This window comes from Ranitomeya imitator, chromosome 7 (assembly GCF_032444005.1).
Source record: "Ranitomeya imitator isolate aRanImi1 chromosome 7, aRanImi1.pri, whole genome shotgun sequence".
Classification (NCBI taxonomy): domain Eukaryota; kingdom Metazoa; phylum Chordata; class Amphibia; order Anura; family Dendrobatidae; genus Ranitomeya; species Ranitomeya imitator.
Window position 1 is genome coordinate 510,214 of NC_091288.1, and position 12,281 is coordinate 522,494.

At 49.6% G+C, this 12,281-nt stretch overlaps 1 protein-coding gene across 4 annotated transcripts in view; it reads right to left on the minus strand.

Annotated features, from left to right (window-relative positions):
- Positions 1 to 12,281, minus strand: part of SLC35F5 (solute carrier family 35 member F5) — a 134,819-nt gene that overhangs the window by 45,217 nt on the left and 77,321 nt on the right. For all 4 annotated transcript variants that reach the window (XM_069732543.1, XM_069732542.1, XM_069732545.1 and 1 more), the window contains one exon: positions 5,079 to 5,169. In XM_069732543.1, the coding sequence (XP_069588644.1) occupies positions 5,079 to 5,169 (91 nt within the window). The remainder of the gene's footprint in view (positions 1 to 5,078; positions 5,170 to 12,281) is intronic.

Consider the following 12,281-nt stretch of genomic DNA (forward strand, 5'->3'; position numbering starts at 1 on the left):
CATCAAGCACGCATCCAACGGGACTCCTCATTGAGCTTGCGATAATCGTTACAAAACCGCCACTCGCCATTGGGCTACGGTACGAGGACGATGGACTTGACCAGCCAATTCTTGATTCCTCTATCACCCCGAGGTCCAGCATTCTCTTCACCTCCTTGGAGATTATCTCCTGGTGTGCTTCGGGGATTCTTTAGGGTTTGAGGTTTACCCTTACATGAGACTCTGTTGTTAGTGCATTGTGATCCACGACCTGTGTGCGCCCTGGCAACTACAAGAACAGGTCGCAGTTCTGCTGCAGCCAGGCCAGGTTAGAGTCAGGGCCAGGTTAGAGTAGGGGCCAGGTTAGGGTCAGGCTAGGGCTAGGACTAGGCTAGGGCTAGGACCAGGTTAGGGCTAGGACCAGGTTAGAGTTAGGGCCAGGTTAGAGTTAGGGCTAGGGCCAGGTTAGAGTAAGGGCCAGGTTAGAGTTAGGGCTAGGGCCAGGTTAGGGCTAGGCTAGAGTCAGGGCCAGGTTAGAGTCAGGGCCAGGTTAGGGCTAGGGTCAGGTTAGGGCTAGGGCCAGGTTAGGACTAGGACCAGGTTAGGGCTAGGACAAGGTTAGGGCTAGGACCAGGTTAGGGCCACGTTATAGTTAGGGCTAGGGCCAGGTTAGAGCTAGGGTCAGGTTAGGGCTAGGGTCAGGTTAGGGCTAGGGTCAGGTTAGGGCTAGGACCAGGTTAGAGTTAGGGCCACGTTAGAGTTAGGGCCAGGTTAGGGCCACGTTAGAGTTAGGGCTAGGACCAGGTTAGAGTTAGGGCCAGGTTAGAGTTAGGGCCAAGTTAGACTTAGGGCCAGGTTAGAGTTAGGGCCAGGTTAGAGTTAGGGCAAGGGCCAGGATAGGGCCAGGTTAGGGCTAGGTGCAGGTTAGAGTTAGGGCTAGGGCCAGGTTAGAGTTAGGGCCAGGTTAGAGTTAGGGCAAGGGCCAGGTTAGGGCTAGGGCCAGGTTAGACTTAGGGCCAGGTTAGGGCCACGTTAGAGTTAGGGCTAGGACCAGGTTAGAGTTAGGGCCAGGTTAGAGTTAGGGCTAGGGCCAGGTTAGGGTTAGGGCTAGGGCCAGGTTAGACTTAGGGCCACGTTGGATTTAGGGCTAGGGCCAGGTTAGAGGTAGGGCCAGGTTAGAGTTAGGGCTAGGGCCAGGTTAGGGCTAGAACCTGGTTAGGGCTAGGGCCAGGTTAGGGCTACGTTAGAGTTAGGGCTAGGACCAGGTTAGAGTTAGGGCCACGTTAGAGTTAGGGCTAGGGCCAGGTTAGGGCTAGAACCTGGTTAGGGCTAGGGCCAGGTTAGGGCTACGTTAGAGTTAGGGCTAGGACCAGGTTAGAGTTAGGGCCAGGTTAGGGTTAGGGCCACGTTAGGGTTAGAGTTAGGGCCAGCTTAGAGTTAGGGCCAGGACCAGGTTAGCGCTAGGGCCAGGACCAGGTTAGAGTTAGGGCCAGGACCAGGTTAAAGTTAGGGCCAGAACCAGGTTAGCGTTAGGGCCAGGACCAGGTTAGCGTTAGGGCCAGGACCAGGTTAGAGTTAGGGCCAGGTTAGAGTTAGGGCCAGGTTAGAGTTAGGGCCAGAACCAGGTTAGAGTTAGGGCCAGGTTAGAGTTAGGGCCAGAACCAGGTTAGAGATAGGGCCAGGACCAGGTTAGAGTTAGGGCCAGGTTAGAGTTAGGGCCAGGTTAGAGTTAGAACCAGGTTAGAGTTAGGGCCAGAACCAGGTTAGAGTTAGGGCCACGTTAGAGTTAGGGCCAGGTTAGAGTTAGGGCCAGAACCAGGTTAGAGTTAGGGCCAGGTTAGAGTTAGGGCCACGTTAGAGTTAGGGCCAGGTTAGAGTTAGGGCCAGAACCAGGTTAGAGTTAGGGCCAGGTTAGAGTTAGGGTCAGGACCAGGTTAGAGTTAGGGTCAGGACCAGGTTAGAGTTAGGGCCAGAACCAGGTTAGAGTTAGGGCCAGAACCAGGTTAGAGATAGGGCCAAGACCAGGTTAGAGTTAGGGCCAGGACCAGGTTAGAGTTAGGGCCAGGTTAGAGTTAGGGCCAGAACCAGGTTAGAGATAGGGCCAGGACCAGGTTAGAGATAGGACCAGGTTAGAGTTAGGGCCAGGTTAGAGTTAGGGCCAGGACCAGGTTAGAGTTAGGGCCAGGTTAGAGTTAGGGCCAGGACCAGGTTAGAGTTAGGGCCAGGTTAGAGTTAGGGCCAGGACCAGGTTAGAGTTAGGGCCAGGTTAGAGTTAGGGCCAGGACCAGGTTAGAGTTAGGGCCAGGACCAGGTTAGAGTTAGGGTCCGGTTAAAGTTATGGCCAGAACCAGGCTAGAGTTAGGGCCAGGCTAGAGTTAGGGCCAGGTTAGAGGTAGGGCCAGGTTAGAGTTAGGGCCAGGTTAGAGTTAGGGCCAGGACCAGGTTAGAGTTAGGGCCAGGACCAGGTTAGAGTTAGGACCAGGTTAGAGATAGGGCCAGGACCAGGTTAGAGTTAGGACCAGGTTAGAGTTAGGGCCAGGACCAGGTTAGAGTTAGGGCCAGGTTAGAGTTAGGGCCAGAACCAGGTTAGAGATAGGGCCAGGACCAGGTTAGAGTTAGGGCCAGGACCAGGTTAGAGTTAGGACCAGGTTAGAGATAGGACCAGGTTAGAGTTAGAACCAGGTTAGAGTTAGGGCCAGGACCAGGTTAGAGTTAGGGCCAGGTTAGAGTTAGGGCCAGAACCAGGCTAGAGTTAGGGCCAGGCTAGAGTTAGGGCCAGGTTAGAGTTAGGGCCAGGTTAGAGTTAGGGCCAGGACCAGGTTAGAGTTAGGGCCAGGACCAGGTTAGAGTTAGGACCAGGTTAGAGATAGGGCCAGGACCAGGTTAGAGTTAGGACCAGGTTAGAGTTAGGGCCAGGACCAGGTTAGAGTTAGGGCCAGGTTAGAGTTAGGGCCAGAACCAGGTTAGAGATAGGGCCAGGACCAGGTTAGAGATAGGGCCAGGACCAGGTTAGAGTTAGGGCCAGGACCAGGTTAGAGTTAGGACCAGGTTAGAGATAGGGCCAGGACCAGGTTAGAGTTAGGGCCAGGCTAGAGTTAGGGCCAGGTTAGAGTTAGGGCCAGGACCAGGTTAGAGTTAGGGCCAGGACCAGGTTAGAGTTAGGACCAGGTTAGAGATAGGGCCAGGGCCAGGACCAGGTTAGAGTTAGGACCAGGTTAGAGTTAGGGCCAGGACCAGGTTAGAGTTAGGGCCAGGTTAGAGTTAGGGCCAGGTTAGAGTTAGGGCCAGAACCAGGTTAGAGATAGGGCCAGGACCAGGTTAGAGTTAGGGCCAGGACCAGGTTAGAGATAGGACCAGGTTAGAGATAGGACCAGGTTAGAGTTAGGGCCAGGACCAGGTTAGAGTTAGGGCCAGGTTAGAGTTAGGGCCAGAACCAGGCTAGAGTTAGGGCCAGGCTAGAGTTAGGGCCAGGTTAGAGTTAGGGCCAGGTTAGAGTTAGGGCCAGGTTAGAGTTAGGGCCAGGACCAGGTTAGAGTTAGGGCCAGGACCAGGTTAGAGTTAGGACCAGGTTAGAGATAGGGCCAGGACCAGGTTAGAGTTAGGGCCAGGTTAGAGTTAGGGCCAGGACCAGGTTAGAGATAGGGCCAGGACCAGGTTAGAGTTAAGGCCAGGTTAGAGTTAGGGCCAGGTTAGAGTTAGAGTTAGGGCCAGGACCAGGTTAGAGTTAGGGCCAGGTTAGAGTTAGGGCCAGGACCAGGTTAGAGTTAGGGCCAGGTTAGAGATAGGGCCAGAACCAGGTTAGAGATAGGGCCAGGACCAGGTTAGAGATAGGGCCAGGACCAGGTTAGAGTTAGGGCCAGGTTAGAGTTAGAACCAGGTTAGAGTTATGGCCAGGACCAGGTTAGAGTAAGGGCCAGGACCAGGTTAGTGTTAGGGCCAGGGCCAGGTTAGCGTTAGGGCCAGGACCAGGTTAGCGTTAGGGCCAGGACCAGGTTAGCGTTAGGGCCAGGTTAGTGTTAGGGCCAGGACCAGGTTAGCGTTAGGGCCAGGACCAGGTTAGCGTTAGGGCCAGGTTAGAGTTAGGGCCAGGTTAGAGTTAGGGCCAGGACCAGGTTAGCGTTAGGGCCAGGTTAGCGTTAGGGCCAGGTTAGCGTTAGGGCCAGGACCAGGTTAGCATTAGGACCAGATTAGCGCTAGGGCCAGGACCAGGTTAGCGTTAGGGCCAGGACCAGGTTAGCGTTAGGGTCAGGACCAGGTTAGCGTTAGGGCCAGGTTAGAGTTAGGGCCAGGACCAGGTTAGCGTTAGGGTCAGGTTAGAGTTAGGGCCAGGACCAGGTTAGAGTTAGGGCCAGGTTAGAGTTAGGGCCAGGACCAGGTTAGAGTTAGGGCCAGGACCAGGTTAGAGTTTGGGCCAGGACCAGGTTAGAGTTAGGGCCAGGACCAGGTTAGAGATAGGGCCAGGACCAGGTTAGAGATAGGACCAGGTTAGAGTTAGGGCCAGAACCAGGTTAGAGTTAGGGCCAGGCTAGAGTTAGGGCCAGGTTAGAGTTAGGGCCAGGTTAGAGTTAGGGCCAGGTTAGAGTTAGGGCCAGGACCAGGTTAGAGATAGGGCCAGGACCAGGTTAGAGTTAAGGCCAGGTTAGAGTTAGGGCCAGGTTAGAGTTAGAGTTAGGGCCAGGACCAGGTTAGAGTTAGGGCCAGGTTAGAGTTAGGGCCAGGACCAGGTTAGAGTTAGGGCCAGGTTCACATTTCTGCATACAGGATCAGACTGTCAAAGTTCAATAACAAACTAAACAATACATTACAGAAACAAAGGGATCAGATCAGACCCCATAAAATAATTAAATAGAAGCGGAAAATAGACCAAAATTTCTATTCCTCTAAAGAAATGTGGACTGAGCCTTGGAGGAGAGATGGCGACGACGAAAGCGGAATATTGCTATAGATCACGTGCTTTAGGCGCTATCACCCATTGATAATCTATTGGCACAACATTACATAATGCACGGCCCATGGCGCGGACGCTGGAGGGGCAGATGACCACAGAGCACGGAAGCGGACATTTCCACAACTACACTCAGAGAAATAATGGCTGTTACCTTCTGCATGCAGATGTCTGCAATGATGGAGAGCGGGATGGTGAGGCTGAGGGCCAGGGTGCCAACCAGAGAGGAGGTTAGGAAGCAGCCCCTGAAAAATAGAAAAAAGGGAAACGTCACCGAAGAGAAAAACATGTACACAATACGGACATACAGGACCGCAGCACCATCTAATGGTAGAGTCTGGACTGACCACATCTGCACGTGCCGGAGAATGTCCGCTGTAATGTATGGAGTGGCTTAGATATTTGCTTTTCATAGATTATTCCAGCCTGGGATTGTGGATACAAAGGTTGATCCAGAGGGAAGATATATATTTCTCATAGTTACTGTGCTTGACTCTGTATATACATTGGCTAACGTGGATTTCCCACACCAGGGACAGGCAAGCTTCGGCTCCCGGGTTCTGCAGACGCGGGCGGATTTCGCGGATGGCTCACGCATCATATTGCGCGGAGATTTCCATCTTACTTTGGATCCTTCGCTGGATTCGTCGTCGGGTAGGTCCTCAACCTCTCTTCCGGCATTGCGTAGATTGAGAAAAGAGTTGTTGGCCCTCAGATTGGTGGACATGTGGTGGGTACTACATCCAGGAGTCAGGGATTATAGCTTCTACTCCATGGTCCATTATAGTTATTCCAGACCGGATCACCTATTTATTTCCCGTGATTTATTGGATAGTGACCCCGGTTGTTCAATAGACACTATCTTATGGTCGGACCATGCGCCAGTATATGGGGAATTGGGGGTTACACATGGAGGCTAAATGATAATCTCATGAAAGATGACATTTGTATGTCTGATATCAAGAGAGCAATTATTTCCCGATAGATCATTCTACGGATCCCACACCGGAACCTATTAAATGGGAAGCTCTTAAATGTATATTAAGGGGAATTTTCATAACCCATGGGGCTAGGTTAAAGAGAGAAAGGGCTCAAAACCTGAAGGACATGCTTCCATTGTTGGGCATCAGCTTCATGTGACATCCTCAAGGCTGAAATCTCATCCTATCTATACTGGAACAAAAATCCCTGTGTATAAGAGATACGTAAACGTTACTTTGAGTTTGGGGATAAACGTGGAGGTTTGTTGGTGAGATTGCTCCATCCTAGACTCGTGCAGACCCCAATGTTAAGTATAAATTCCTCGGTGCCTGGCCCTGACGCTGGCGCACTCCACCTCTGAAATACTTGAGGAGTTTAGAAAGTATTACGCTAGTTTATAGAATTTAGCCCAACAAGGGAATACTACGTCAGAGCCAGGACCACATTAGTGGAATATTTAGAGAAAAATTCCCCGGGAACCTTACAAGCGGAAACGATAGATTATTTGGACTTCTCAGAATTAGAACTAAAGGAAGCAACCCAGAACCTAAAAATAGGAAAAGCCCGGGACCGGATGGGTTTTCACCCAGGTTCTACAAAGCTTATCAGGAGCTGTGTCGCCACTCAACAGTATATCACAGACATGTCATTCCCCTTCCATTCTACACAAGCACTCATTACCGTGACACCTAAGGAAGGCAACGATCACTCGATTTGTTCTTATTTCCATCCGATTTCTATGATTAATGTGGATATTAAATTATATTCTAAATGATAGCACTTAGACTCAACCATATATTCCACATCTAATCCATAGAGAACAGGTGGGCTTTGTGCCGGGTAGAGAGGCACGAGACAACACTATGAAGACAGTGTTCCTGGTTTCGAGGACTAGCGCGGGGGGATCCCTTTGTGTTTACTATCAGTAGATGTCGAGAAGGCTTTCGATAGGGTGCATTGGGGTTTCCTAGAGGTTACATCAGAGGCAATAGGAGTACGGCAGAGAATGAGAGACTGGATTATGCCTGTATATCAAGACCCATGCGCTAGAGTGCGAATAAATGGGCAGCTGTCGGCTCCATTCTTAATAAAAAATGGGACGCGACAGGGCTGTCTCCTATCTCCATATCTGTATATTTTGGTAATGGAGATGTTGGCAAATGCTCTTAGACAAAATCAATCTATCCAAGGGATTCAAGTGAGTGGCACAGAACAAACTCGCTCTATTTGCTGACGACCTTTTACTACGGTATATGTTTCCTCTCCCAGAATTAGTCTACCATCTATATTAAAGGAGTTTGAAAAATTTGGTAGGTTGAGTAATTTCAAGGTTAATTTAGAGAAATCGGAATTACTTAACATAACCTTACCGAAGCACGAGGTGGAGCAGCTTCGATCTAGTTTCTCTTTCCGCAGGAATATACATTCCATTAAATATTTTGGTGTCCATATCCAGGCAGATCTCCAGAAATTATTTGACCTCAATTTCGTCCCGCTTAGGTGCTCATTAGAGAATTAGGGCCTGGCACTTCTTACCACTGTCATGGCTTGGGAGAATAAATGCCCTTAAGATGGATATTTTGCCTAAAATATTATACCTCTTTCAGACCATCCCATGAGATATAGAAATACCCTTTTTCCTGGTTTTACGTAAAATGATGAGAAAATTTGGCTTTATCTTTCCATTTGGATCTATTTCTTCTTGCATTTTCCCTTCTGACTTCTAATTGATCCCCTCCTGTGTCTGTGACCAGTCTCCATGCTGCTTCTATCTCCTGATCACACCTGGCCTATTTCATGAGCACTTAGCCTGTTATACATTCAGAGACACAGGTCTGTCTGGACCGTGGTCTGTCTCTAGAAGGATAACGGCAAAGATGACAGCAGAAATATGCCAGAAGTGAACAGAAGGTAAGACTAACCACTGTTAATAAATGTACTGAATTTCTTTCCCTTTCCACCACACTTACTCTCATCGTGCTGACATACGCTCTAACAGTTTTGGCTCCATTACTCCTCTGTCCCCTTCGCTATCCCCAAACCCAAGCACCCTCTAACCAAGTAATAATCTCTCCTTCCCTCCTGCCTCCCCACCTGCCCTCCTCCGCTGACCTGCTCCTCAACCTCAGATCTCTCCTAATAAAACACAAAATAAGCCGCCCACTCTCCTTCTCCCACCTGCTCTGTCTCTCTCTGCTTCTCCTCACTGCTGGAGACATATCTCCCAACCCTGGACTCCCACAGCTCATACCTCCTATTACTACCCCCTCCTATCGCTCCCAACCCAATATAAACACCTGAAATCTTGCCCACCTCAAATCCGTGCCCATGATGCCCACCCCCTTGCACCCTCTCTCTGGATCACTATGGAATGCCTGCTCAATCTGCAATAAACTCCACGTGATTCACTACCTCTTTACCTCTCAGAATCTTTTCTTTCTGGGCATCACCGAAACATGGCTGACACCCTCTGACACAGCTTCCTCTGCTGCACTATGTTACGGTGGCCTCCAATTCACCCACACTCGCCCTGGCAAAAACCCCATAACTTCCCTCTCCAAAATCAGTGAATGGGAGCTTGCTCATTTTCTCTCCAAATCACACCTCACCACTTGTGCACTTGACCCCATCCCATCCCACCTCCTCCCCAACCTCACCACCACACTAATCCCATCCCTAACCCATCTCTTCAACCTATCTCTCTCGTCTGGTACCTTTCCCACTGCTTTCAAACATGCCACAATCACACCTATCCTCAAAAAGTCATCCCTGGACCCAAGCACTATGTCCAGCTATCGCCCCATATCTTTGCTCTCATTTGCATCCAAACTCCTTGAGCAGCACGTCCATGCTGAACTTTCCTCTCACTTTGCATCTAACTCTCTCTTCGACAACCTACAATCTGGCTTCCGTCCCCACCATTCCACTGAGACTGCCCTGACCAAAATTACTAACGACTTAAGGTACCATCACACATAACGATATCGTTAACGATATTGTTGCTTTTTGTGACGTAGCAACGATATCGTTAACGAAATCGTTATGCGTGACAGCGACCAACGATCAGGCCCCTGTTGGGAGATCGTTGGTCGCTGGGGAATGATCAGGACTTTATTTAGTCGCTGGATCTCCCGCTGTCATCGCTGAATCGACGTGTGTGACGCCGATTCAGCGATGTCGTCACTGGTAACCAGGGTAAACATCGGGTCACTAAGTGCAGGGCCGCGCTTAGTAACCCGATGTTTACCCTGGTTACCATTGTAAAAGTAAAAAAAAAAAACCACTACATACTTACATTCCTGTCACGTCCTTCAGCGTCAGCTTCCCTGCATCCCCCAGTGTCAGCGCTGGCCGGCCGTAATGTTGAGCACAGCGATGACGTCACCGCTCTGCTTTCCAGCCAGGGCTTACATAGTGCAGGGAAGCTGACGCTGGGGGACGCGACAGGAATGTAAGTATGTAGTGTTTTTTTTTTTACTTTTACAATGGTAACCAGGGTAAACATCGGGTTACTAAGCGTGGCCCTGCGCTTAGTAACCCAATGTTTACCCTGGTTACCCGGGGACTTCGGCATCGTTGGTCGCTGGAGAGCTGTCTGTGTGACAGCTCTCCAGCGACCACACAACGACTTGCCAACGATCACGGCCAGGTCGTATCGCTGGTCGTGATCGTTGGTAAATCGTTAAGTGTAACGGTACCTTTACTTACAGCCAAAGCTAACAGACAATTCTCTATACTCCTCCTCCTAGACCGGTCCTCTGCCTTCGACACAGTTGACCACTGCCTCCTACTACAGATCCTCTCTTCTTTTGGGGTCAAAGACCTTGCCCTATCTTGGATCGCCTCATACCTTACCAACCGCACATTTAGTGTTTCCTACTCCCATACTACCTCCTCATCTCGCCCCCTCTCTGTTGGTGTCCCTCATGGCTCTGTCCTTGGGCCCTTACTCTTCTTAATCTATACACTCAGCCTCGGACAACTCATAAGGACCTATGGCTTCCAGTACCATCTATATGCCGATGACACTCAGATCTACCTCTCTGGCCCAGATGTCACCTTTCTGCTCTCCAGAATCCCAGAGTGTCTATCAGCCATATCCTCCTCCTTCTCCTCTCGTTTCCTCAAGCTCAATGTGGACAAATCTGAACTATCTTTCCTCCATCTCGCATATCTTCCCTACCTGATCTATCAAAAAAAAAATGAAATCACACTTTCCCCTGTCCCCAAAATCCGCTGCCTCGGAGTAACCCTGGACTCTGCCCTGTCCTTCAAACCAAACATCCAAGCTCTCGCCACCTCCTGTCACCTCCAGCTCAAAAATATTTCCAGAATCCGTCCTTTCCTCAACCCACACTCTACCAAAATGCTCGTGCATGCCCTAATCATCTCCCGACTCGACTACTGCAACATCCTCCTCTGTGGCCTACCTTCTAACACTCTCACACCCCTCCAGTCCATCCTTACCTCTGCTGCCTGACTAATTAATCTCTCCCCTCGCTACACTCCTGCTTCCCCTCTTTGCAAATCCCTTCACTGGCTCCCAATTTCCCAGTGTATCCAGTTTAAATTACCAACACTGACCTACAAAGCCATCCATAACCTTTCTCCTCCGTATATTTCCAAACTAATCTCCCAATATCTTCCCTCACGTAATCTCCAGTCCTCCCAAGACCTCCTTATCTCTGCCAGGCTTATTCGCTTCTCACCCAATCGCCTCCAAGACTTCTCATGAATATCCCCATCCTCTGGAATTCTGTGCCCCAACACATCCGGTTATCCACCATATTTGGATCCTTCAAAAGAAACCTGAAAACCCCCCTCTTCAAGAAAGCTTACAACCTGTAATGACCACGCGGCCACCTCAACACCATTGGAGCTACTGCAACCCTCAACCTATTGTCTCCTTCCCCATAATCCTGTAGAATGTAAGCCCGCAAGGGCAGGGTCCTCGCCCCTCTGTATCAGTCTGTCATTGTTAGTTTACTGTAAGTGATATCTGTAATTTGTATGTAGCCCCTTCTCATGTACAGCACCATGGAATCAATGGTGCTATATAAATAAATAATAATAAATTTGTTTGGCATAATCGGCATCCCAACTTTGTGTGGACATTGAACATGAGCTATCCCCGAATGCCTGGGAGTGTTCTGGATCCATATAATATTCACTCAGGGAGGATCACTATTTCCCCGATATTATATACTATTGCGCTAGCCTGGAGGCTATTGGCAAACATACCAGGACTGTTCACTCCTGTGGTTGGTTACCCTGGTCTCCCCACTGAATTGCAACATCCAGCTTCTATAATTCCTCCTGTGATGCAGGAATCTGTTCCACACATTAAGGATGTGACCGACCAGGCGGGCATTCTGTCCCTAGAAGATATTTTGGGGGATAGGAGGCAGGCTCCGGGCATTGGTTACAATTCTTACAACTTCAGAGTTACATTAGGTCTCTGGCCTTGGGGTGGGGGGCTTGTACCACATGTCAACCTCTTTCGAGCAACATTGCTTCCTATCACAGGGGCCGGCACATGCTATTTCCTTGATATACGGTATGATAGTGTCCGGGGGGGATGGGAGATGGGCCTCTCAGATGTGCAATCCAGTGGCAAAAGGAATTAAACAGGGAAATTCCATCTGAAATGCGGACCAAGGCATTTACTTCTGCACATAGGTGTCCTGCAGAATCCAAGAGCGGAGCTATAAACTATTGACACAAGGGAATAGAACACCTGTTAAGTTGCACAAGATGTGTCCAACGGTTCCAGACACATGCCGGAGATGCAATGGGGCAGTGGGACCATGTTACATATATGGCGGAGCCGTCATGGTATCAGATCCCTGTGGAATGAAATATTTGTGCTACATAATCATATTACTAACAAGTGGAGGCGACTCCAGAGATAGCATTATTATCCATTTTTCCAGGCTCATTGTCCAAAATCAAGAAGAATATATTGCTATATTTCATGACTGCATTGCATCAAATTACACCCAGACTTTGGAGGTCCCCGGTGTTCCGGGGCGGATTGACTGGGTGGAGGCGTTGGATGTCCTGTGCCGGTGGGAGGAGATGGGGGCTTTTGATGACAGGTCGGGTATCAGCTGGTTTGCGGTGCGGCATCCGTGGATTCAATTCAAGGAGTCTACACATTTTCAGTCCTGGCTAACGCAAGGTGCACTACCCCGGCTCACATAGTGAAAAACAAGTTGTTGGATGTTGGGCTTTTGATGTCCTATTACTATTCTTGTATCGCCTGTCGCTTTTTCCTCTCTTCCACTTTAATATTTTCTTCTTCCCTATACTTTCTCTTTCTTTGCTTAACTAAGCCATTCTCCCTCTCTCTGTGATATATTCAGATATGTATGCT